Source organism: Bos indicus x Bos taurus, chromosome 25, assembly GCF_003369695.1.
Source record: "Bos indicus x Bos taurus breed Angus x Brahman F1 hybrid chromosome 25, Bos_hybrid_MaternalHap_v2.0, whole genome shotgun sequence".
Classification (NCBI taxonomy): domain Eukaryota; kingdom Metazoa; phylum Chordata; class Mammalia; order Artiodactyla; family Bovidae; genus Bos; species Bos indicus x Bos taurus.
Genome location: NC_040100.1, coordinates 41,255,859 through 41,281,648, shown reverse-complemented (window position 1 = coordinate 41,281,648; position 25,790 = coordinate 41,255,859). Strand labels below are relative to the sequence as shown.

At 52.7% G+C, this 25,790-nt stretch overlaps 1 protein-coding gene across 1 annotated transcript in view; it reads left to right on the top strand.

Moving 5' to 3' along the window:
- Nucleotides 1-25,790, top strand: part of CRAMP1 (cramped chromatin regulator homolog 1) — a 44,628-nt gene that overhangs the window by 13,796 nt on the left and 5,042 nt on the right. Inside the window, exons 5-19 of the mRNA XM_027526872.1 lie at nt 1,328-1,411; nt 2,847-2,895; nt 13,616-13,701; nt 14,150-14,273; nt 15,273-15,354; nt 15,823-16,956; nt 17,988-18,165; nt 19,974-20,155; nt 20,241-20,315; nt 22,005-22,086; nt 23,026-23,130; nt 23,242-23,420; nt 23,958-24,020; nt 24,509-24,740; nt 25,490-25,654. Of these exons, the coding sequence (XP_027382673.1) occupies nt 1,328-1,411; nt 2,847-2,895; nt 13,616-13,701; nt 14,150-14,273; nt 15,273-15,354; nt 15,823-16,956; nt 17,988-18,165; nt 19,974-20,155; nt 20,241-20,315; nt 22,005-22,086; nt 23,026-23,130; nt 23,242-23,420; nt 23,958-24,020; nt 24,509-24,740; nt 25,490-25,654 (2,820 nt within the window). The remainder of the gene's footprint in view (nt 1-1,327; nt 1,412-2,846; nt 2,896-13,615; nt 13,702-14,149; nt 14,274-15,272; nt 15,355-15,822; nt 16,957-17,987; nt 18,166-19,973; nt 20,156-20,240; nt 20,316-22,004; nt 22,087-23,025; nt 23,131-23,241; nt 23,421-23,957; nt 24,021-24,508; nt 24,741-25,489; nt 25,655-25,790) is intronic.

The following is a 25,790-nucleotide window of genomic DNA, read 5'->3' as shown; positions in this document are numbered from 1 at the left end:
GGTGCCTGGCTCGCTTGCTGGCAGGGAGGGTACCGTGGTCCTGGATCCTACCTCTTCATTACCCCTCCTTCTCCCAAGAGGGCCCTGGTGGGTTAGTGGGCCGGGCCTGGCATGGAAGGCTGGGGGTGGAGGGCTGGCCATCCACGGCTTTCCCAGGCCCTCGTCGCTTGTGTTTGAGTCTGGTTTGCGTGGTACTATCTTTAAGTCACATGTCTAGGTCATTGCCAGGTGCAGTCCTGACTTCCTACTCTGAGCACCCCTTCCATCAGCATCTGTCCTCGAGGGAGGCATTGCCGCCTTCTTTGTCCACACGCTGGGAGAGCCGTGTCCGTGTCACTTCTGCCACTTCTCATGGCTCAGTCCCTCCTGTGACCACCTGGTTCTAACACTCCCCATTAGCAGCACTGCTGATGCAGGATGACTGTGGTGGCCACGCTCACGCCACTCCTGTGAACTCTGCCTGTGCCTTGCAGGTGGTCTTTGGCCAGGCAGCGAGTTCTCGCCTCCCTGATGACCCCTCCAGCTTCCCCGCTGCCTCTCCCTGTGGTCAGGTTGCCAGGGCCGGGGCTTCCCCCAGCCTGGAAAGGCCCAGGGGTGGTCCGAACTGTCCTGTATAAGGAGTCTGGCTTTGGAGGGTTACTGTCTTTACTGAAACTGCTTCACCCTGCTTCCTCGCTCGCTTGGATGGGGTGTGGAGGACTGTGTGCTGCTGCTGCTGCATTTGCGTGTTTACAGAGAGCCCTGGCTGGGTCTGGCTTGCAAGCCGTGGTTTGCTGTCCTCTGCCCTGGAGAAGTCCTTTCTCGATGCCATGGCCAGCAACAGGGCTCTCGGGACTGTGGACCAAGCTCCAGACAGTCATGGTTGTGATGGTCACTGCACTTCCCGTGACAGTGTCCCTGTCTTTCCTTTGAATCTTTGTGGATGTCTCCAATCCGCCTGTCAGTCTTGCTGGTTCTGTTCTGAGCTTCTCAGATCTGTCTGTGCTGCCCAGCCTCCACTACCCTCCACCCTCCCCCAAACCCGCGCCGGGCCTCAGCTGGCCGGGTCTGTGCACAGAGAGGTGATCCCATACTCCCACGCTTGGTGGAAGCCCGCCATGTTGGGCATTCTATTTTCTCTCTAGGGACATTGCCCTGCCTGTTAGGGTCCCCTCCTCCCTCTTTTTCTTCTGAAAAGTGCAAAAACAGCACCATATTGCTGTGTACTCTGCCCTGTGGTCCAGGGTGCAGGGGTCAAAGCCAAGAAGCACCCCCAGTGCCCTGGCGTGACCTCGAGCCCCGCACGTCCGTGCTCTCCTTCTGAAGCTGCACCTTCCCTTGTTTTCAGTGTTCTCCCGTGGGCTCAAGAAGTCCTCCCAGGAGCTGTATGGCCTCATTTGCTATGGGGAGCTGCGCAAGAAGATCGGGGGCTGTGAGTACCTTCCCCGGGGCCGCCTCCCAGTGGGGCTGCAGCTTTAGTCCTGGGGCTCTTTGTTTTCTTCCCAGCTTTCAGCCTGAAAACACTTTAATGTACAGAATGTTTTAACATTGCGGAAGTATTGAAGGAGGATGTATTGATCTCACACGCTGTCATTTAGATTTTACTGGCCTGAATCTTGGCCATATCTGTGTTACCTCTCCTGCCCCCAGCCCCTCCACACACTGGCTTTCTTCTTGCTCAGCCATGGGACTGTAAGTTGCTAACACCCAAGCACACTGTCAACCCCTCACCCGCTGGCCCCTGAGAACAAGGATGTTCCCCTGCACACCCAGCATGTGTAAGATGTTTCCAGTGGGCACCACAGCCTCACTGGTCTCCTGACCAACTCAGGTCTCCCAGGACATCCACCACACCAGGCGGCGCACGCCTGTCCACAACATGCTGATTCACAGCTGCTGTGTCTCCTGGGTCTGGACTTAGAACAGCCCCCACGTCCTGGTCTTTCCCAACTCTGGTGCTCTGAGGGATCTGGGACCCTCCCTTGCCTTGGTCTGAGCGTGCCCTCATAACTAGAGTCCTTTTAGCTGTACAGGTGTTCTGGCCTCCCCGTGTGATTATGCACGTGAGGCTGCAGCCTGTCAACATGGCTTGGGAAGGCACACCCCTGCAGGGCCATCTTGTGAGATGAGGATGAGCTGCCACCGAGTGCGTCACAGTGGGCAGGCTGGTGGGGCGGGCATTCCCTGGGTGACCTGCGCTCCCTGAAACAGGCAGGACTTCCAGGAGCCTCTGAAGAAAGGGCCAGGTGTCCCGGCTCCCCGCCCCTCCTCCTGCAGGCTGAGGACTCCTAAACAGACCCCTGGCTCCTGCTCTTAGTGCTCTGCTGAGCTCCTGAATCCCTGTCCTGCCCTGAAGCACTCCTGGTCCTGGAGTGCTGGCCCAGTGCTGTGGCCCTGTCTGGTCTTCCCATCCGTGTCACCCAGCTGGACCCCTCCCCACAGAAGGCTCCCGCAGCCTTGTCCTTTTGTCGACTTCCTATCGCCCCTGGGTGGGGGGTGGGTGCACGTTCACTCTAGTAAGCAAACACACAGGGCCTCGGCCCGTGCTTTGGCAGAGCTGTTGGGGGCAAGCCCACAAGTAGCCCAGGAACCCAGCAGGACAAGTGTAGTGGGGCATGATGGTCCCCAGGAAAGGGTAGTGTCTCATGAGGTAGTTGGGGGCGAGTGGTTGGTGGAGAGGGGACAGTGCTCTTAGTGCAGGTGACATGTGGGTTCTCGGGGGCTGCAACTGACATGGATGTTACTCTGGGAGGCCCTGATGTTCCATTAAGTGGTTTGGATTCTGCACTGAAGATAATCACATGGAATCTTGCTGGGCTCTGCTCCTGACACCTTGATGCTCACGTGTGTTTGTCTTTGCACCGAAGGCATGGACGACAAGAATGCCACGAAGCTGAACGAGCTCATTCAGGCTGGGTGAGTAGATGGCGTGGGTGGCAGGCTGGCTCCCATGAGTTTACACTTTTTGCTCAAATATAGACCTTGAAATACATGCAGTTTTCTCCCCTTTTCTCAGTGAGAACCATTAAAACTTGAACTCTTCAGAGTTAACCCTTATGTCCTTGCAGCTAAGCATCTGCCCGTTAGGAGGTGGCCAGCCCAGGGGAGTGGATTGACCTGCCCCAGCTTCTCCCCGAGCTGGGGTCCATCCCTCTTCTTGGCAGGTCTCCACTCGGCCCTCACCTTCACGGTCTCACTCTTCTCCTCAGTCTCGTGCTTTGTAGTGTGGGAGCTCCTTTTGCCTCTGGAAGGCCCTCTGTCCTGTGCATTTTTCTGGCAGCCGTTTTGGCACCCCAGCTGCTCTCCTTCCTTGGCCTGATGTTGGATGGCCGGTGGGCCCCTGTTCCTCAGGCTGAGGGCCTGCCAGGCCGGCTGCCCATGTGCTTTTGCGCTTTGGCTCTGGCCCAGCATCTGTGCTCACAGAGGCTGGCGGTGGGTTCCTAGGCTCTGTGTCTGAACTGTCACCCGTCTGAGCAGGCCTGAGAATGACCAGGTTGTTTGCACCACCATGTATAAAAGAGCAGAGACTCATCCTGGTGGCCAGGAGGAGCAGGTGGCTTGGCCAGCTGGCATCACTGGGCACACCAAGCCTCCCAGAGGTATGGGGTATGGTTGGAGGTCAGTGGCCCTGGCCCCAGGGTTGTTTATTACCCCCATCCACCTGTGCACCGTCAGTGTCAGAACTGCCTGCCTGCCTTCCTGCCCCGCCTGTCAGGTGGGAGCTGTGTTGGCTCCAGGATCTAAAGGTTTGAGTGGTGGTATGTGCACGAGCCTTCCCTGGAGTGTCATCCCTGTGGCTGTGTGGATCCATGGTCTGTTTATCCTTCCCCCACTCCCCGGTAAGGGACATAGGCAGTTTACGGAGAGTGAAGGACTTGCCGTTGACGCCAACATTTGTCATAGATTGCCAGGGAAGGAGTGGTGGGCATGTGTAGACCTTACAGGGGGCTGCCAGCTTGCTTTCCAAGGAGGCTTCCGGGTACCCCAACACGCCCCACGCTGGGTGTGCTCAGACTGTCTGATCTGAGCCACTTTGCTGGTGAAGGGGTGTCTCACTGTGGTTTTCACTTCATTTACCTGAGGGCTGATATTGAACACCTTCCAAAGACTCGCTGGTTGTCTCTTGTGGGGTGCCACTTCAGGTCTTGTGCCCACTGAGTTTTGAATGTCCTTCATTTGTTCCAGACAAGCCTTGTGTCAGGCAAGTGACTTGCAGACGTTCCCTCCCAGTCTGTGGTTCATCTTCTTAGTGGCTTTATCAGTGACCTTCATAGGGTAAACATTTTAGCTGTGGTGTAGTCCAGTTTGTTGTTCTGTTGTTTTTTTCATATTTGGATCATGCTTTTAGTATGTCTAAGAAGTCTTTGCTGAACTCAAGGTCACAAGATTTTTTCCAGTGTTTTTTTTCTAAAAGTTTTATGGTTTGATATATAAATCCACTCTGAATTGACTTTGGTGCACACCATGTCGTTTGTGCTGAGGTCCAATTTGTGACCTGTGGGTGTGTCCATTGGGACTGGCCCCAATTGCTTCCCCTATTCGCTGCTATTTCACCCTTGTCTAAGGTCTGTTGACTATACTGTGTGGGTCTGTTTCCAGACTTTAAATTCTGATCCATTGATGTATTGTGTGTTCTTTTGACAACAGACATCAGTTTTGAAAAACAAAGCAAAAATCCTGTAAAAGTGAGACAGAGTTGGGGGGAGTTTAGGAAGGTACCTGTGGAAAAACTAGTCCTTGACATCAGAACATTGAGTATTTATCTCACTTCCCATCCCTGCCTCTCATGCAGACTACTTCCAAATAACTGTCTATCTCCCTTCATTATAAAATTGTAGAATTAGATCAAGGAGTAAATGAATTGAGAAAAGCTCTAAAATTAAATCTCATTATATTGGTTGCAGACCCAGCAGCATAGAATTTGGCACATGTTTATTAGACTTACCAAGTTAACTTTGCAGAGAAGTAAATGAAAAATATAAGAAAGGACAGCTCGACTCCCACGCACACAGAGCAGAGTTACTCTGCTGCCTGTTTTGTTGAAGTCAGACTGGTGGAGGACTCAGAGGGGTCTCTGCATCGCTCTGTGCGAGCAGGGACGGGCCTGATTCTCCTGCAGGTGCTCCTCCCCAGCCTGGCTAGGGCCAAGCCTCCCTGTGCTGGCTCCAGCCTCCAGCCACTCCTAGAACTTTGATTTGTGAGAAGAGGAAAGGGATCGCAACCTCAGAACGGTCTCTAGTCATAAAGCAGGCCCTGTTCAATTTCTCTTAAAAAAAAAAAAGGAAGTCCCAAAACAGCAGTTTAACGGAAAATGTGGTTATCACAAATACAAGTGCCACGTGACATGGCTCCCCAGCTCTTTAAATCTTGCTGCTGCTGTTGTATTTGTTTGGGATGGAGGGGCAGGAATGTCCACTTGTTCCAGAACCCTTTAATGGGGGGAGCTGTGTAAGAATTGACCCATTGTTCTTGGGTCACACTCCAGCATCATCAGAACATCCTGGGAGTGCTCTGCTGTGTGTGTTTCCCCTGAGTTGAGGTGGTTCAGTCTCAAGCACTTGGTCTCAGTGGAGACCATGTTCCCTGCAGGCTCTCATCCTCTCTGAACCTCCCATCCTGACACAACGGTGGGGAGAGCTGGCTCCTGGGGTCTGCCTGCCCAGATAACTGTTTCTCCTAAATTCACAGGCTCAGAGAAATTTAAGTAAAAGGAAAAACCAGAGGAATTACTCCCAGTTAAAAGAACAAGAGTATAGAGAAGGGGCATCCAGTGGTGACAGAGGTTCTGATCAGACCAAGGACCAGAGAGGGAATGTGATCTCCCCTGAGTCATGGAGGGACTGGTAGAGCTGAATAAGAACCCGCGCCTGTAACTGAAGACACAGGGGTCTTTCTGCTACACTTTTAAGAGACAGACCCTAGGATCTTTGCACATTATCTTATGGGAAAGACTGCCTAGAGTCAGAAAGAGCTGAAAAGCTCTCCTGGGTGACTGTTAGTTAATGAGGCCAGTGTTGGATGGATTGGCTCAAAAGATGACAGGCGCTGAAACAGAACCTGAGGAGGGAAAAGGAAAGTGGAACCTCACCTTCAGTATCCACTGCCAGAAAGCCCCTCTATTTTTGACCTCTATTACAAGCAGAAAGCCCTAAGTAGAGGCCTGTGTGAATATTATGTTAAAGAAGGCTGTGAAAGTAACCTGATCACAGAATGGATAGGGCCAGGGTATGAGAACCTCTGCTTCCTATGGTGCATTCAAACATGGGACACCAGTTTTGGTTGAGCCATATTTGCCGGGTCCCCAGAGCAAGCTGGCAGTGGACTGAATCGTTGAATACATGTGCTGTGGCTACTGGCGCTCCTGTGTCTGAGGCCTCAGGCCCTGACCCCACTCCACCATGGACTCTGGGCTGCTCAGGTTTCTACTTATCCTACCACCCTTCTCCTGGGACAGCTCTTCCCGCTGAGTGGTACCCATGTGGGAAGCTTTTGTGTTCATCAGCTGTGACCTGTAAGAATAAGACTTTTAAATCCTTAAAAAAATAAAAGAATGAGGGAAATCTGAGAGAACAAATAATGAAATAATCTCTCCAGTCTACCCCATGCTCAAAAAGGAGGTAATAAAAATGCTGAAGGAATTAAGAAAGGCTATCATTAGAAATGCAGATCACTGGCATAAGGATCTAGAAAGTATAAAGAGGAGCCAATCAAAATTAGACAGTTCAATTACCAAGATGAAAACCGAGCTAAAGACAGTAAACAGTTAATTAAATAATGCAGAAGAACGAATAATTGATCTGGAAGATAGAATAACAGAAATCACCCAATCAGAACAGACAAATGGAAAAAATGAAAGCAACATACAGGATCAGTGGAATAATATGAAGTGTGCCAATCTACGCGTAAAAGGAAACCCAAGAGGAGAAGAAAGAGAAAAGGGAATCAAAAATACATTTGAAAGTTTCCCAAACCTAAAGTGGGAAACAGTTTTCAAGAGACCAGAAGCACAGAGGGTCCCAAACAACAAGAACCCAAACAGACCTACTCCAGGGCACATCGTGACAGCAGACAAAGAGAGGATTCTGAAGGCAGCAAGAGAAAAACAGAGTCAGTTAGGAGAAAACCCCCACACGGCTATCAGCTGATATCCCTACAGAAATGGTCCAGGCTAGAACGGAGTGGCAAAATAAATTCAGAGTCCTGATGGAAGGGAAAAACCTTCCATCTAGGATACTCAACCCAGCAAGATGATCATTTGGAGCTGAAGGAGAGCAAACTTCACAGAGAGCAAACACTAAAGGAATTTAGTGTTTGTGATACTAAACCTATCCTAAAAGGAATAGTGAGAGGTCCTTTCTAAATAAAAAGAGAAGCAGGAGTCTATAGGAAAGGGAAATATCACAATAAGAAAGAGAAATCTATTAAAAGGACTAAAGATCACTTTAGATAAGCCAGTATATAGATTTAAAAAATAAATTCTGTGAAAGCGATTATAACTACAATGAACAGCAAAGGATAAACATGAAGATGTAAGACCAGACCTCAAAATCACAAAATGTGGGGGAGGGGAATAAGAAAGTGTAGATCTTTTGGAATGTATTTGAATATATATGACTTCCAGTGTAAAGCTGGTAGATACATTTCTGGGTTCACATATTTGAGAACCAAGGTAACCACAAATCAAAAACAAGGAGTAGATTCACCAAAACCAAACAGAAAGGAACTCAAGAATAAGACCAAAAAACCCATCAGGCCACAAAAGGGAAAATGAAAAGTGCAAAGCAACACCAAAAAGAAATATAAAATTAACTGGAAAACAAGATTTAAATGGCAATAAATACATACTTATCAGTAGTTGCTTTAAATGTCAATGAACTAAATGATCAAAAGATACAAAGTGTTAGGTGGGATAATAAAAGAACTTACAATAGGCTACCTATAAGAGATCCACTTTAGAGGGAAAGACACAGATTGAAAGTGAATGGATGGAAAAAGATATTTCATATGAGAAATGATGAGAAAATGGAAGTCACAGTACTCATATCAGACAAAATAGGTGTTAAAAGCAATAGGGAATTCTTGGTGGTCCATTGGTTAAGACTTGGTGCTTTCACTGCCATGGCCCTGGTTCAGTCCCTGGTTCGGGAACTAAGATCCCACATGCTGCAACTACTGAGCCCATGTTCTCTAGAACTCGTGCTCTGCAATAAGGGTAGTCTGTGCATTGCAACATGAAGCCCTTGCACTGCAGCTGGAGAAAGCTCACATGCAGAAATGCATACCCAGCACAGCCAGAAACAAAAAGTGAAAAACCAAGTACTAACAGACACAAAGGGAGAAATTGATGGGAATGCAGAAATAGTAGGAGACTTTAACACGGCACTGACAGCAATAGACATGTTTTCTAGAGAGAAAATCAGTGAGGCAACAGAGATCCTAAATGACACAATAGAACAGTTAGACTTAATTGACAGCTACAGGACACTACATTGAAAAAAACCCAGAATATACATTCTTTATAAGTATCCATGGAACATTCTCTAGGATAGACCACATACTAGGACATAGAACAAATCTCAACACGGTTAAGAGAACAAATTATTTCCAGCACCTTCTGATCACAACTGCATGAAATTAGAAATCAACCACAGAAAGGGTAATGAAAAAATGATTACATACAGAGTAAACAGTGTGCTACTAAAAGTCATCAATAGCTCAGAGATGAAATCAAAGAGAAAAAAAACTCTTAAAAGACAAAAGGCAGTGAAAACACCACCATATAAAGTCCATGGGTATAGCAGAAGCAGTCCTGAAAAGTTCATAGCCATATAGGCCCTTGTCAAAAAAAAACAAGAAAGAACCCCGATAAACCGAAACCTACCACCTAAAAGAATTAGAGAAAGAAGAACAAACAAAACGTGAAGTCAGCAGAATAAAGATCAGAGAGGACATAAATAGAAATTAAACAATAGGAAAAAAATCAATTAAACCAAGAGTTGGGATTTTAAAAGGACAAAAATATTGATAAATCTCTAGCCAGGCTCACCAAGAAGAATAAAGAGATGATCCAGATGAGGTAAGAAGAGAGAAGAAATGGCAACTGACACCTCAGATATATTAAAAAAAATCATTAGAAAATATCATGCAAAGTTCAGTTCAGTTGCTCAGTAGTGTCCGGCTCTTTGCAACCCCATGGATTGACTACAGTACACCAGGCCTCCCTGTCCATCACCAACTCCTGTAGTTTGTACTCAAGCTCATGTCCATTGAGTTGGTGATGTCATCCAACAATCTCATCCTCTTGTCCCCTTCTCCTCCTGCCTTCAATCTTTCCCAGCAGCAGGGTCTTTTCCAATGAGTCAGTTCTTCGCAGCAGGTAGCCAAAGTTTTGGAGTTTCAGCTTCACCATCAGTCCTTCCAATGAATATTCAGGACTGCTTTCCTTTAGGATGGACTGGTTGGATCTCCTTGCAGTCCAAGTGACTCTCAAGAGTCTTCTCCAACACCACAGTTTAAAAGCATCAATTCCTCAGCACTCACCTTTCTTTATAGTCCAACTCTCACATCCATGCATAACTACTGGAAAAACCAAAACTTTCACTAGAAGGACCTTTGTTAGCAAAGTAGTGTCTCTGCTTTTTAATATGTTGTCTAGGTTGGTCATAACTTTTCTTCCATGGAGCAAGCATCTTTTAATTTCATGGCCGTACTCACCATCTGCAGTGATTTTGGAGCCCGAAAAAACAGTCTGCCACTGTTTCCACTATTTTCCCATCTATTCACCATGAAGTGATGGGACCAGATACCATGATCTTTGTTTTCTGAATGTTGAACTTCAAGCCAACTTTCTCACTCTCCTCTTTAACTTTCATCAAGAGGCTCTTTAGTTCTTCTTCACTTCCTGCCATAAGGGTGGTGTCATCTGCATATCTGAGGTTATTGGTATTTCTCCCAGCAGTCTTGATTCTAGTTTCTGCTTCATTCAGCCCAGCGTTTCTCATGATGTACTCTGCATATAAGTTAAATAAGCATATGAAAAGTTACATACCAACAAAATGAACAACCTAGCTGTAACAGCCCATCAAAACTGAATCAAAAGGAAACATAATTTGAATAGACCAGTCACTGGAAGTGAAACAATCTGTAATTTAAAAACTCCCTTCATATGTATAAAATAGGTAACTGGTGAGAACCTACTGTATGGCATAGGGAATTCAATGCATTGTTGTGGTGACTTAAATAGGAAGGAAATTTTAAAAAGAAAGGATGTGTGTATGTGTATATATATGGGCTTCCCTGGTGGCTCAGCAGTAAAGAATCTGTCTGGAATGCAAGACACCTGGGTTCAATCCCTGGGTTGGGAAGATCACCTGAAGTAGGGGGGAATGGCAACCCACTCCAGTACTCTTGCCTAGAGAATCCCACAGACAGAGGAGCCTGGCAGGCTGCAGTCCGTAGGGTCGCACAGAGTCTGACACAACTGAAGAGACTAGTCTGCAGCAGCAGCATTTGTGTGTATAGATAATATAACTGATTCACTTTCTGTACAGCAGAAACTTCCAATAAAAATTAAAAAAAAAAAAGCTCCGTGAAAACAGATGGCTTCACTTGGAGAATTCTGCCAAACATACGAAGAACTTATATTAATCCTTCTCATACTCTTCCAGAAGGCTGAGGGGAGGAAACACCAAAGTGTTTCCTCCAAAGTCAATCTGTGAATGTACCATCAGCCTGATACAAATCCAGGCCAATACCAAAAATGATGACCAGCCAGTATCTTTGATGAATTCAGATGGAAAACTCTCAGCACAATATTAGCAAGCCAAATCCAACAACATATATAAAAGATCATATGCTGCAATCAAGATGGATTTGTCCCAGAGTCCCTAGGATGGTTCAGCACATGTGAGTCAGTCAACGTGATTAACCACATCAGCAGAAGAAAAGACCATGCAGTCATCTCAAATAGATGCAGAAAAAGCATTGACTCTCACCAAAGTAGGTGTGGAGGAAACATTTCAACATAATAAAAACTAATCTTGACAGACCTATAGCCAACATAATGCTGAATGATGAGAAGCTGAAAGCCTTCCTGTCAACTTCTGGAAGAAGACAAGGATCCTACTGTCATCATCTATTTAACAAAGTATTGGAACTCATAGCCACAACAGTCAGGAAAAAGAAAAGGCATCCAGACTGGAAGGGAAGAGGTAAAGTTGTCATCATATGCAGATGACATGACTCTATATAGAAAACCCTGAAGACTCCACGCAAAAGCCACCTGAACTTACAAAGTGAATTCAGTAACATAGTAGGGCACGAGATTAATACACAGAAATCTGTGGCATTTCTTTACGCTGAAATACCAGAAAGAGAGTAAAAATAGCTTCTCAGCCTTTGGTTAAGGTCAAGGGTAGAAAGAGTAAATTGTGCTTAAAATCGCATGAAAAAAAATTAAAATTTTAGAAATAAACCTGACCTCCTGCTGCTGCTAAGTTGCTTCAGTCCAATTCTGTCCAATTCTGTGACCCCAGAGGGATTCTCTAGGCAAAATCATTGGAGTAGGTTGCCATTTCCTTCTCCAAAACTTGAACAGGGAGGTGAAAATTTTCGATGTTGAAAACTATGAAACACTGATAAAGGAAATCAAAGATGATTCAAGGAAATGGAAAGATATCCCATGCCCTTGGAGTGGAAGAATTAATACAGTTAACATGGCTGTACTGGACAAAGCAATTTGTAGATTACCCATGATGTTTTTCACCGAAGGAGAACAAGTAATCCCAAAATTTGTATGAAACCAAAAAGACCCAGAATTGCCAAAGCAAATCCTGAGGGAAAAGAGCAAAGCTAGAGGCATAACCCTCCCAGACTTCAGACAACGCTACAAAGCTACAGTAATCAAAACTGTGTGTGGCCTTTGTGTAAAGACAGACCTTTGGATCAGTGGGAGAGAATGGAGAGCCCAGAAATAAACACATGCCTATGGTCCATTCACCTTTGAGAAAGGAGGCAAGAGTACGCAATGGCGAGAAGACAGTCTCTTCAGCAAGTGGTATTGGGACAGCTGGACAGTCGGTCACATGTAAACCAATGAAGTTAAAGCACACCTTCACACCATATACAAAACCAAACTCAAAATGGCTTAAAAACATAAATACAAGACACAGCACTATAAAGCTCCTAGCAGAGAATATAGGCAAACCGATGCTGTTGTTCAGTCACTCAGTTGTGTCCAACTTTTCAACCCCATGGCCTGCAGCACGCCAGGCTTCCCTGTCCTTCACCATCTCCCGGAGTTTGATCAAACTCATGTCCATTGGTGGAATCTAAAAAATAATACAAATAAACTTATTTACAAAACAGATTCATAGATGTAGAAAACAAACTTGTGGTTACCAGAGGGTAAAGGGGTGGAGGGATGAGTTAAGAGTTGGGGGTTAGCAGATACACAGTACCATATGTAAAACAAAGAAACATGGAGTTACTGTGTAGCAGAGGGAACTGTGTTCAGGATCTTGTAATAGTGAAATCTTGTGAGAACCGGAAAAGAATGTATACACGTATAACCTAATCTCTTTACTATGCTTCTGAAACTAACACAATATTGTAGTTCAATTTTTAAAACAGGTAAAAAAGCAATCATAAAAGCAGTAGATATCAGCCTGGAACCTTTTGTAAAATATAAACCTTTCTTTGTTCACCAACCATTGGGTGGCTGGCCAATGCCTTTTCTTAGGGGCTCACTCCATGGAGTCTTGGGGTGGTTTTATTTGGAAGTTCTAGCCAAGACGTGTCATTTGTGATTTTCCTGTTTTCAAGTGGAGCAAGAACATAGAGGCTGCAGGGACCTTCCTGATCACCCCCAATCTTTCGTGATTGTCTGGCCTACCTTGTTTGGCTGCAGTCTTGAAGACAGTCTACCTTTATTGAGTATTGCCAAAGCGTATCAAATGTGTTTTCAGAGGGAGCTATTTTTCGTGGCTTATATTTTTCTTTAATTAGTTAGTAGTAGTATTTCTTTATGTAATTTGAACATTGTATAAATTGCTGCCACAGCAGTGTTCAGAGAGAGTCACCCACAGCTATGACGTGTAGGGCAGGCCCCACTGAACCTGGGCCCGCTGCAGGCCAGTGTGGGGAGCACAAGCATGTAGCACCCCCACCTGCTGGCTTCCAGGGCCCCAGCCTCCACTCGTCCCCCAGTGTGGTTTGCAGAGGCATGGGTGACGTTCCTGATGGGCAGAGGTGGGGTGGGTTGAGAGGTCACGTAGAGGTGGGTGAGCCCATCTGCTCTGGGGCGGGGGTGGGGCGGCCCTCCCCCACTCCAGGAGCAGGCTGTTGGGTGGGCAGTGGCGGGTGCTCGTGGCCAGGCAGGAGGGTAGGGCGTGTCCTGAGCGGTGGGCACCCCCTTTGTGGCGTGCTGCCTGCTCAGGGAGGTCCAGAGCCAGCCTTGTCGTCTGTCATGTGACGTCCATCTGCCCGCAACTCTGGGAGCTTCTGCGGGGGCCCTCTCATGGGGCTGAGCAGAACCCCCGGAGGCCAGGCTGGGTGCTTGGCTGGGGCCCTCCATCACTGCACAGGGTGGGAGTGACTCTACTCTGAGGCCTCAGCGCTCCTTCAACCCCTCTCCCAGGGCCACCACAGTCCGGTACAAAGGGAGGAACCTGCGGATCAAAGCACCCATGTGCCGCGCCCTGAAGAAACTCTGTGACCCTGATGGTACGTCAGATGCAGCTCCGCTGGGGCGGGCCAGGCCGGGCGTTGAGGACCCGTTTCCGTCAGGGAGGCTTGCTGGACGGCTGCATTTAGTGATTTCCAGCCTGAGCTGAAAACGTCCTGTGGCAGCCGAGCCTGGGTGATCGCTCCTGGACTGCGACTCCAGGCACAGTGATGTGTCCACTCAGGCATCTAGTTCAGCTCTGAAGCCCCAACCGTCCTGAGATGGTGCATCAGAGGTGTCAGGGCGAGTCTCCTGTGGCCGGGCTGGGGCCTGGCACAGCGGGCATGTGATGGCTGTGGCAGATGTAGGCCACTCCTCGCCCTACCCCCTCCAGCGTTCCCCAGGGCTGCTTGCCCCTCCTCCTCTCTGGGCACCTTAGCCGTCCGACCAAGAGCTTCATCTTATCTGTACCTGAACAGACGGCTCTAAAGCCCCTTCCTGTCGCAGGCCTGAGTGACGAAGAGGACCAGAAGCCAGTGCGCCTGCCCCTGAGAGTCCCTGTGGAGCTGCAGCCACGGAACAACCACGCCTGGGCCCGAGTGCAGAGCCTCGCCCAGAACCCGCGGCTCAGGTGAGACGCTGGACGTTTGGAGGGGAGCGAGCTGCAAGGGACAGGGCTAGAGGGGCCCCTGGGGGAGCAGCAGCCGTCCCCGGTGCCCCGGCTCCACCTGAGGGTAGTGTGAGGGCTGCCTCGGCGCGGGGTCCTCGGACTCCGGAGCTGCATTTGCATCGCTGGCTGGGGTTTTGCAGGCTGACAGCGGGTGTGAACACATCACGTGGTCACAGGCCAACAGCTTCAGGGTCTTCCCTCCTCTTTCCCTGAGAACTGCTCCCTATTTTCTCCTTCCGTGTGTCTGGTTATGCACCAGGCACTCAGGAATGGGTCATTCTCCAGTTCTCATTATCTTGTAGATTAACTGCAAGCTCTTTTTAAAGGCCCAGTTCAGGGCATTGGGCACCTTCACAGTGTTGTATAGCCGTGACCTCTCTCTAGTCGCAGAAATTTTCATCCCCCAAGAGGGAACCCCATGCCCACCTAACACTCACTCCCCATCCCCCCGTCCCTTCCCCAGGCCCCACCGGCCTCCCTGCACTGGTCCTTGTAGATTCACCAGTGCTGGACGTTTCACGTCAGCAGAAACTGTACGTGGGTCCTTTCTGTCTGACCTCTCTCAGTGAGCATTGTGGTCTCAGGGTTCATCTGTGTCGTAGCCTGGGTCAGGACTTCATTCCTTCCATACATACTTTTATTTTCTTGGGCTTCATTAAGGCTGGACCCACTCTGACCCCTGAAGGAGCTGGTAGGGGAGGACCGTTGTGCCAGGCTCTGTCCTGGTTGAGGCCTCATCCTGTAAAGCGCGCTTGGTTCTCTTACTTTTTCTTGCAGTTTCACGTGGGCCTCCAGTTTTCTCAGTTTAAAGGGTTGGTGTTAGGAAAAGAGCCAGGGGCTCTGCAGGGACACTGTGGCTCGGGCCTTGAGATCATGGCAGCGTCTTGCCACCACAGCCTCCAGGACTCCCAGAAGGCCCCGCACGTCCCAGCCCCTGCCTCTGTCTGTCATTCTGTGCAGGATGATTGTGGAGCTACATCGGAAGGTCTCCAGCCTCATTGAGTTCCTGAAGCAGAAGTGGGCACTTCATGAAGTGAGAATCGTATCTTTTTCTTACTGAAGCAACCCTGGGACTCCGCAGCACCTGCTGCCTGAGACTTGGGGGCATCTCCGTCTCAGTCCTGGCTTTGCAGCAGAGCCCTGGGGTGTAGCATTTGGGCCATGGGCTGGTGTGGAACAGAACTAAAACCTACAGCCCTTCGTCCTCTGGGCTTGAGGTCTGAGCCCCCTTTGTGGTTTCCTCACAGTGTGAGAACTCTTCTCATAATGGCCCTCCATGCCTGAATGGCTGCTGTGTGGCCCACGGGCTGTGGCCAAGGCACCCCTGCCAGCAGGTTGAGGGAAATGACTGAGGTCAGCTCTCCATCTTCATGTCCTTCGCAGTCCCCAGCCCAGAGGGCGGGTGATGGGTGTGGGGCCCCTACAGAAGGAAGTGGCCCGCCTGTCTCCCCGAGGCCCCGTGGCCTGGGGGTGCGAGCTGCCACAGGTGGATCCTTGACGGTGCACTCAGCGGAAGACGCTGGAGGAGCGGCAGTTGCAGGACTCATTCTCGGAGCCAACACAGGAGAAGGTGGCGCTGCACTTGTTCCCGGGAGAGAACTGCACGCTGACACCGCTGCCAGGCGTGGCCCGCGTGGTGCATTCCAAGGCCTTCTGCACAGTGCACTGGCAGGAGGGTGGCCGGTGCAAGCAGAGTGCCAAGGACACCCACACGCTGCCCCCGGCCCAGATCCTGGGCATCCAGAGCGGGCAGGGCACAGCCAGGGGCCAGCTGAAGTGCCCGAGGGCCATTTCCGAGGCCAAGGCTGGGGGGCGGCCTCCTCCCTCCACCGATGCCTCACAGAGCTCCGGGGAGAGTTCCCCAGAAAGTGCCCCTGGGGAGGGGGCTGCTGCAAGTTTCAGCAGCCCAGATGCCTCCGACAGGCTCCCTCCGGGGCTGCAGGATGCTGGGGGACGACTTGAGAAGACCCCAGCAGTTGCCGCTGCAGAGGGTGGGGACGGCCCTGCCCGAGAGCCTGGGGCGCCAGCTTGTGCCTGCGGCCAGCTCCCGGATCTGGAGGATGAGCTGTCCCTGCTGGACCCCTTCCCCCGCTACATGAAGTCCTGCCAGGACCTCATCATTCCCGAGCAGGGCCGCCATGTGGACCCGCGGCCCGCAGCCTGGCCGTCCCCGGAGGCCCGAAGCGCGGAGGGGGCTGACCTCGCCCGGACCAGGGCCCCGTCCCCTGTCCGTGGCCCGCCCGGCCCAGAGCCTCAGTCCAGCCCCGGGTTCCAGCCAGACGTCTGCACTAAAGACTTGCTGGACACGCCTGCGGAGGAGCCTCAGGAGAAGGTGAGCCCCTCGGACCCTCCGCCTCAGGGCCAGCCTGCCGCCAAGCCTCCGAAGGATGTCCCGGCCAGCCGGCTGGCCCAGCAGCTGCGCGAGGAGGGCTGGAACCTGCAGACCTCTGAGAGCCTCACGCTGGCTGAAGTCTACCTCATGATGGGCAAGCCCAGCAAGCTGCAGCTGGAGTACGACTGGCTGGCGGTGCTGGGCCCAGAGGCCTCAGGCCCCCACGCCGGCCCCCAACCCGCCACCTTCCACAAGCAGCGCCTCCTCAGCTGCCTGCTGAAGCTCATCTCCACTGAGGTCAACCCCCGGCTGGTAAGTGGGGTCCAGAGAGGAGGGATCGGCCTTGGGGCAGGTGGTCGGGCCCAGGGGCTCCCAGAGGAGCTGGTCTGGGGCTGGCCTGTGGTTCCCTGGAGCAGGGTGGGGTGCACGCGGGCACTGTGCCCTGTGGTACAGGCCTTTGTCCTGTCCCGCGGGGCTCACACAGGCTGCACTGTGCCTGGCTGTGGGGAGGCCGCTGTGCCTGAGCGTGTGGGCCATGGGGATGAGCCTTGGATGGGTACGGGGGCAGCGTGGCATGGAGCTGGGAACAGGGCAGGTTTCAGTGTGCTTGGGAAAGGCCTTCCTGGGGGGACGGTGGGGGCACAGCCGGGGAGCAGGGAGCAGAGCTGGGTAGGGGCTGCGCTGGGTGGAGTGTGGCCCGAGGACCTGGTGGGCAGCTCCCTGGGAGGTAGCTGGTTGGAGTGGTCTGGAGTTCCTCGCCAGGCTCCTGGTTGAGGGGCAGTGGCTGCGATGGCCCTGGGAAAGGGCAACCTGCTGGGTGGACCTTGCTGAGGCCAGTGAGCAGAGCCCCCACATGGGCCGGAAGAGTCAGCTCTCCTGGCAGGAGAGCAGTGGTGCTGGGGGCTGGGGGGTGAAGTCACAGGCGTGGTGAGCGGAAGGGGTGCCTGTGTGGTGGGGGCCTGGGCACTTGATGGCAGCCAGGCCGGCAGGAGCCGTGGCCTCAGGCAGGCCCACGAAACCCCTGAGGTGGGGGTTTTGACTCCGCAGAGGGCTCTTTGGCCGTGCTTGTGTTTAGCTTTAGAAATTACTCTTGTGTTTCCTTTCTCTGACTCACAGAAGAGGCTTTAAGAAGGTGAGTCCCTGTGGCTTGCTGCTCGGCGTCCCCTCCTGTCACTGCGGGGTACATCCTGTCTGTGCCACCATGGCAGTGAAGGCAGAGGGCTCCCAGAGGACAGCGGCTGTTTCCCTGGGGGCCTGGGGCGCTGACCATGTGTCACGGCGTGTGACCTCTGACCCTCTGCTGTTCCTCCACGCTCAAGTGTCTTTCTGTGCCTCTGTCCCAGGCTCCAGAGACGAACACTGGCTGCACAGCCTCCGTGAGGCCCGCCCAGGAGGAGCAGTCAACGCCGCCGCCAGGAAAAGTAGTGACCGTCAGCTCCCGCAGCCCGCGCTGCCCCCGAAACCAGGCTGCCCTCCGCCACAGCAAGGCCTTCTCGCCCAGCTCCGTTCCTTGCTCCTCAGGTGAGGCTCGGATGGCCACATGCGGCGCTGGGCCTACAGGGGCCTGGGGCTCCACTGTGTTGGCCACAGGCTGGTGGATGGCATGCAGGTAGAGAAATCACCACCGCCTCACAGGGAGGGGAGAGCAGGGCCCAACGTAAAAGCCCTGGGGTACTGGGTGTGGGAGCTGACAGGAGATGTGGGGGACCCCGGCCAGTGTTCACCTTGGGGGACTTGCCTTCTGAGGTCACCAGGAGCCTCTGTCCTGCTGAACTGGTGGTTTAGAGCCTGAGGAGGGCTGGTTCTTTCTGGGTCTTAGAAAGGCTGCTTTTCTTTTCCTCTGAAATAATAGAATAGTGAGGCTTTCAGTTAAGGGATTCCCCACCAGCTGAACACAAATCTCGGAAAGCAAGACTGGCCTACCTGCTGGTCCACAGTTGTGTCTGGGAAGTAATTGTTCAGGGTCTCTTATTCGGTTTTGTGGCACATAAAACCCCAGGAGAGACAAAACCCATTTCCCTAAGGCGTCGATTTACTTGCTGTTTTTATTAGAAAAAACATACGTCGTCGTGGCTGGCATTGCTCACTCTGCACGATTCTAAAGAGCGACGCTGGTGGAGGGTCAGGCCCCTTCTCCTGCGTCCATGTTTCTGTTTCCGTCCTGGTGTTGGTCCTTCTCTGGCCGTGGCCCCTGTGGGGCAGCCACAGACTCTGAGCCCATTGTCCTCAGGGCAGAGGCACGTTCATCAGAGTTGAACCAGGGTGGTGCCAGCAGGTAGGCTGTATGGTCTTCTCCACCTTCTCTCTGGGCTTCAGTTTTGTGATTCTGTGAACTCTTAAATATCCACATTTTTCCTTGATTGAGGATGCTTCTGGCCCAAGGCACCTGCAGTTCTAGAATCCTGACAGGCATTGGGAAGATACAGTCTCTGGACTGTGTGTGTCGATTCAGCCTCACAGATTTGCAAATAAAGAACAAAGAAAGGGAACCCATCTCTTCCATGAAATAAGCTGCAGCAGTGGCTGTGATGAAAACAGTGAGCAGAGTCCCCAAATGTTGTTCAGTTGCTCAGTCATGGCCGACTTTTGCGACCCCATGGACTGTAGCCCACCAGGCTCCTCTGTCCATGGCATTTTCTAGGCAAGAATACTGGAGTGGTTGACCATTTCCTCCTTCAGGGGATCATCTGACCCAGAAATCGAAACCGCATCTCTTGAGTATTCTTTACTGCCGAGCCATGTGGGAAGCCTGGAGTCCCCAGATAGTAGTTCATAAATACTTTGTCCTTTTATTTTTGGGCCTTTTTTCTGTATAATCAGACTAAGACCAAGAAGATCAGTGGATCATGGTCCATAGCTTGCTGGTTGTAAATAAAGTTTTATTGTAAACTTTATTTAAATAAAGTTGTAAATAAAAGTTTTATTTTGTTTACACTGCCACTGGCTCACAGGTTGTCTGTGGCTGCTTTTGTGCTGAGTTCAGCAGAGACCATGTGCTCAAGGCTGACTTCTTGTCTGGCCGTGTCCAGAGAGCATTTGCTGACCTCTGGTCTAGACTGGATGACTTGGAAGGTGCATCTCCCCTTCCACTGAGGTCAGCGGAGGTCAAGGAAAGCTCTGATGTGCTTACTTGGTGAGGACCAGAATTTCAGGGAGAGAAGGAGAAAAGCAGCTTCTGAGAGGACGGATGGATATACAGGAGATTTCTTTCACGGACAGCAGATAGGGTCGTCAAAAATTCCTTTCTGATTTTCTTCCTGGTGGACGCCCTTCTGCACTGGTGGTGTTGCTCCGGGAGCACTGCTGTCATCTCCCTTCTCCGTCTCTAGGTCTGAGAAACCCTCCGAGGCCCCTCTTGGTGGCCAGTCCCACCAGCACGGGCAGCAGCGACTCAGACGGTGGCCTTTTTGCTGTCCCAACAACGTTGCCACCCAACAGCCGGCATGGAAAGCTCTTCTTTCCCAACAAGGAGACAGAGCTGACATTCCGGCAGCACCTGAGCTCTATCAGCGTAAGTGGGCCTGCCCCCCACCCCCGGCTGCCAGGCCGCCCAAGCGCGGACAGGGCGCACTCAGCCCAGCACTGTCTCCCCGCAGATGCAGTCGGACTTCTTCCTGCCAAAGCCCAGGAAGCTGCGGAACCGGCACCTGCGGAAGCCGCTGGTGGTCCAGGTCAGCACCCCGCCCACCGGCATGCCTCCTTGAGGGCTGGCCGGTCCCGCCGGCCAGGCTGCTCAGAACACGCTCGTGTCCTCCTGGGTCTCAGGTTTACCATGTGAAGTGGGGAAGTCCTTGTTCTTTCCTCCTCCTTATTAATAATTAGGACAGATAGAATAGTCACAGCAACCGTAAAGAAAGAAAGTGTAGTTGCTCAGTTGTGCCCGACTCTTTGCGACCCCATGGATAGTAGCCTGACCCAAGCTCCTCCGTCCGTGGGATTTTCAAGGCAAGAGTACTGGAGTGGGTTACCATTTCCTTCTCCAGGGAATCTTCCCAACCCAGGGATCGAACCCAGGTCTTTCACATTGTAGACAGACGCTTTACTATCTGAGCCACCAGGGAAGTCACAGTGATCATAACTGTACCTAAAAATAAAGGTAGATTCAGCACAGCATGAAAACTGCTTAGAGAAAAGACAGAAAGTTCTAGGGATTTGGGTTCCAAGAATGTCTGAGATTGGACTATATTTGAGGCTCTCAGAACATCTATTTATAAACTCATCAATGGAAGCAGTTGGCAAGGTTTACGGGTTGGCCAGAGGCCAGACCTCTCCTGGGCTCGTCGTCATGAAGCTGGGAGCACCCGTGGATGCGGCCTGCAGACCCACAGGGGAGAGCCGGGTGTGAGAGGCACAGGAGAAAGGGGGCGTTTTTACGTGGAGGTGACAGATGAAGGAGATGATGCTGAAAGAACTGTGGGCTTTGAAATGTATGAATGTTTGTGAATTAATGCAAGGTTCTCCTTTTACTAGATGCAGAAATCTGTTCCTCTTTTGGAATTAATTTATTTAGGAATGAGGGATTGCATCACAGACCTTAGAAAGGAAGATGTATTCCAAGTGCCCCATGTTTTTTGTGCACCCTGATATAACATTGGGGCATTTAATTTTTAGTGTATTTGGTTAAATACATAGACCCTCCGCCCTGGATGAGGGAGCACACTTCCTGGCTTGGAGGATGCGCTGCAGCCCAGCGTCTCAGCCAGGACACCCTTGCGGCCTGCCCGTGGCTATTTTGTGTTGTTCGTCAATGGCTTTATTGATACTTAGGAAGCCTGCCCATTTAAAGCATACAGTTCAGGGTTTTAGTATGTTCATGGGGTTATGCAGCCCCCTCATGCCCCAAACAGAACCCCGACCTGTTACCTGCACTGCTTCCTCCCAACCCTGGAGCCACTTCCTGTCTCTTGGGAGCTGCCTGTTCTGAGCATTTCACATAAATGGAATCACACTTCATCTGTGGTTCCTTCACTTAACGGTTTTTGTAAAAGTTTCGCTGGCACACGGCCCCGGTCCCTCATTTCCCTGCTGTGCATGGCTGCTTTCACAGCACCAGGGTGGACACAAGTAGCCATAACAGACACCACGCGGCCAGAGCCTGCAGGTTCTACTGCCTGGCCCTTTCAAAGAGGTGCAAGGCTGGCCAGGGATCCAGGGCCTCTCACCTCATGGACAGTCAACGCACCGGCTCAAGGCGCCTGGCAGCGCCCAGGGAGGCCCCGCTGTGTACCCAGACCTGTCGCGCCTCCAGCCTCCCTGGCTGACACACTCTGTCAGCGTTTCACATAGACAGCCGGCAGCGTCAGCGATGAGCCTGCTTCTCGCAGCCGGTGGTGGTCACTCTGCCTGTTTTCCCTCCACAGAGGACGCTGCTTCCGAGGCCATCTGAAAACCAGTCCCACAACGTCTGCTCCTTCTCCATCCTGTCGAATTCCTCTGTGACCGGTGGGCACCGCAGCTCCTCAGGAAGCTTTCCTTTCCTCGCAGCCCCGACTTGGGGAATCACAGGCGTCTGTCCCCATAGCTCTCTGAGTTACCTTCCAGGCTTTCCTGGGTCCATTCTATCAACGCACACATGGGGTGCAGCTGCAGGGGGCAGTGGGCCCAGGCAGTGGTATGGGCAGGCAGCTGTTTACTGCTGACCAGTGGTTTGCAGGCAGTTTCATCCCCAGGTGGGCTCGCATGGCCCTGGATGGGGTGCTGTGCTCAGGTCACTTTAGAGAAGGGTCTCTTGTCCACCCTGTCCATGATGTCTTCAGGCGTGTAGTGGGGTACGTGAGTCTGTAGGGTGCATGACTCATGCTCCGTGCTCCCCCAAGCTCAGAGGGGCCCCTGCTCTTTGAAGTGAATCTTAAGCAGTGAGATTCCTTCAGTGAAGCACGTATTCCATGCTTTATCCTATCAGTCTTCATTTCCCAAGACCCAGACAGCAGTCAGTGGCTTTTTCTCACACCTACTTTTCAATGGCAGAATGCCTGCCAGGAAGGAGCCAAGTGGAAGAGACAGAATTTTGGCCCTAGGTCTGAGGCTCTGACCATCTCAGAGGAGTCTGTGACTCAGCTCAGGAAACAGCCACCGTTAAAGGGCTATCTCTGGGGACAACAGTCATGACCATAGCCATTCAGCAGCCCCCAGGAGGCGCAGTGATGCCGCTGTCATGGGCAACAGTGCTTTCTGCCCATTGGGGCCCTCTGTGACCTCTGACTTCCTCAAGTTGGCAAGTGTTAGGACATTCAGTGGTTTCCAGCTCGGCTCAGCTCTGTGGTCGGGACCGTGGCCGTGCAGGAGACTGGTTGGGAAGGGGAGTGTGTGCAGCCCTGCTGCACGCCCAGCAGCTGTTGGCTTGTGCAGCTGATATGTCTGCCTCCGCTCACATCCTCACAGGGAGAGGCTCCTTCCGGCCCGTCCAGTCCTCCCTGGCCAAAGCAGCTGTGTCCCGGCCGATTGTGCCCAAGGTCCTCCCCCCACAGGCCACGGGCCCCCTGGCCAGTAAGTCTGCGACTCTGCCTGATGTGTACGCGAGGCCTGCATGTGGGGGTCCCCTCCATGTGGGCGTCGGGTATCACGGGAGCAGAGGCTTGCATGTTGCTCCTTCTCCAGGTGCTATCGACCTAGCAGCTAAAAGTGCTGGCATCATCCCTGGGAGCCCCCTGCCAGTCCTGGACACAGATGGCTTGTCCGGCATCGCCCCGCTGTCTTCAGATGAGGTGACAGCGGCTGTCACGGGGCCAGACTCCACCGGCCCCCACCAGAATGGAGACCCACTCCCCGCCGTAGGGGTGAGTGTGTGCAGAGGGCTTCTCCAAGCTGCCACCAGCTCCAGAGGTGGCACGTTAGGGTCCAGTCCCTGAGAGTCACAGCCACAGGCTGAGGTGGTATGGGACTCCAGCTCTGCTCTGGAGGGAGGAGGTCACTGAACAGGGAGGCCAGGGCCTGAGTGAGGCCACGTGGCACAGTGGGTGAGCCATGGATGGAGGCAGAGCGGGTGATGAACCCAGGACTCTAGGCCACTCAGGCGCTGCCTTGGCCCCCTGCTCTGCGGGCGGCCCCTTAGGACCGCAGAGCCAGCCCCGCCTGGGTACCATGAGCTGGACCTCTTGCTGTGGCAAGTTGGCTGTGGACTCACAGACGGTCTTCAGTGTGGGGCGGTGCGGGGGGCGCGCTCTGAAAGCAGCGGGCTGTCTTGCCCCCGGGAGCGGCTTCCGTCCCTCAGTCTGTGTTCTGCCTGTGAGGGGCTATGGGCTGGAGCGGCTTCCCCACGGCAGCCTGGCACTGGCTGGCTCGCACTCACCGGCGTCCTCCTTGTGTTGCTGTAGGCAACAAGCGACCCATTCATCAGCGTCCCCTCGAGGCAGGAGCCAGTGGCCGACAGTTTCCAGGTAGAGTGTACTGCTGACTGCTGAGCAGAGTAGCTGCCCCATACCCCAGGGAGCGCCAGGTCCCACCTCGTGGTCCTGCTCGTGGTCCTGGACTTCCCCCTCTCCGTGATGCCCGGTGGCCGTGCCTCCCTGCACCTGCCTTGATCATGCACACATGGCTCCCATCTCAGGCTGCCAACTTCCCTCTGCAAGTTGGCTGATCGAGACACAGTCCTTCAGGGTCTTAAGTTTTCTGGGCCGGGGAGAAGAGTTCTCAGCTGGGGGTGGAAACAGATCCAGGCCACATTGGCCTGGCCCCTCAACTCTGTGGTCCTCCAGGGTTTCTGGGGGCAGTGATTCCCCAGGGGTGTTTCCTGGTGGGAGAGTGTGGGGTTTCTGCCTCTCTTGCTGTCCTCGTCCTCAGTCACTGCTCTGCGGGGCCCGGTTGGCTTTCGTTCCTCGATACGGCTGCCTTTTGCATCGTGTCTCAACAGTACCTGTCTCCACAGAACCCCCCCGTTCTCTCCTTGTCTGAGCTGTCCAAGGCCCCTGTCCACAATGGGCTCTCCACACCACTGCCCCCATCGGAGGCCTCCAGCACCCGGCTCTCCCCGCCTAACGTCTCTGCCCTGCTGGACATCTCACTGCCCGGCCCCCCTGAGGACGTGCTCTCGCAGGGAGAGCCCGCCACACACATCAGTGACTCCATCATCGAGATTGCCATCAGCTCCGGCCAGTATGGTGAGCCACAGGCGCTTCTGCCAGCCTCCCAGACTCAGTTCCCGTGGGGAACTGACCTCCCGCCTGACTGCCGCCTCTAGGCACCTTGTCGTCCGGCTCAGCTCTTCTTATGGTCGTTGAGCCTCTGCATCTTTGAGGCACCGCCAGCCTTGGTGGGGGCGGCACTGGCATACAAGGCCCTTGCAGGCGGGACCTGAGCCATGGTGGTCTGGAGTAACTGCCCGGGCTTTGGGATACAGAGGGGCTGACGTGGCGTCTCTGGCCTGGGGATCAGGCAGGCCATCTCATCGGCTCTGAACTGGGGTGATGCCTGTTGGCTGGCAGGTTCTAGGAGGCGTTGGGCTGGTACCTATGGGCTTTGGCTCCCCAGCTCCCGGAGATGGTGCCACAGAAGGCAGTGTGGTTGGCACCTGCTGGTCAAGGCCAGCCATGGATTCAGAGATGAGTCAGCAGCTGGCAGCACGTCACCATGGGCCAGTGACCAGCCCCTTTGAGTGTGTTCCCCTCCCTGGGGCCTTGGGGACACGAGGCAGCTTGCAGGGCTGCTGTCGGCAGCAGCAAGAGGGCTCAGGTGCCGCCTTAGCATGGGCCGCCTCTGTTGTGGCCAGTGTCCATGTCTGATCATGGGTGTGTGTCCCGGCTGTTGGGGGGCCCTAGTTGGGTCCTGGGTCTCCCAGCTCAGCTGGACATGCCGTGCTCCCTCAGCCATTCACCCCACATGGTGTCTGACCCCAAACTTTGGTCGACAGGTGAAGGAGTTCCTCTCTCTCCAGCAAAACTGAATGGCAGCGACAGTTCCAAGAGCCTGCCCTCCCCGTCCAGCAGCCCCCAGCCAGACTGGATCGCCTCTCCCACCCACGACCCCCAGTGGTGCCCTAGCGACCCCACGGACTCGTCACTCAGCAGCTTGTTTGGTGAGTCTAGGAGCACCAGGATGCACAGAGCTGGCATCTGGACAGTCCCGGCACTGGGTGCTCGGATATTGGGAAGGAGGTGTTAGAAGACCCATCAGCTTCCATCTCCTACCCAGAGGCGCTCCCGTGGCAGGTC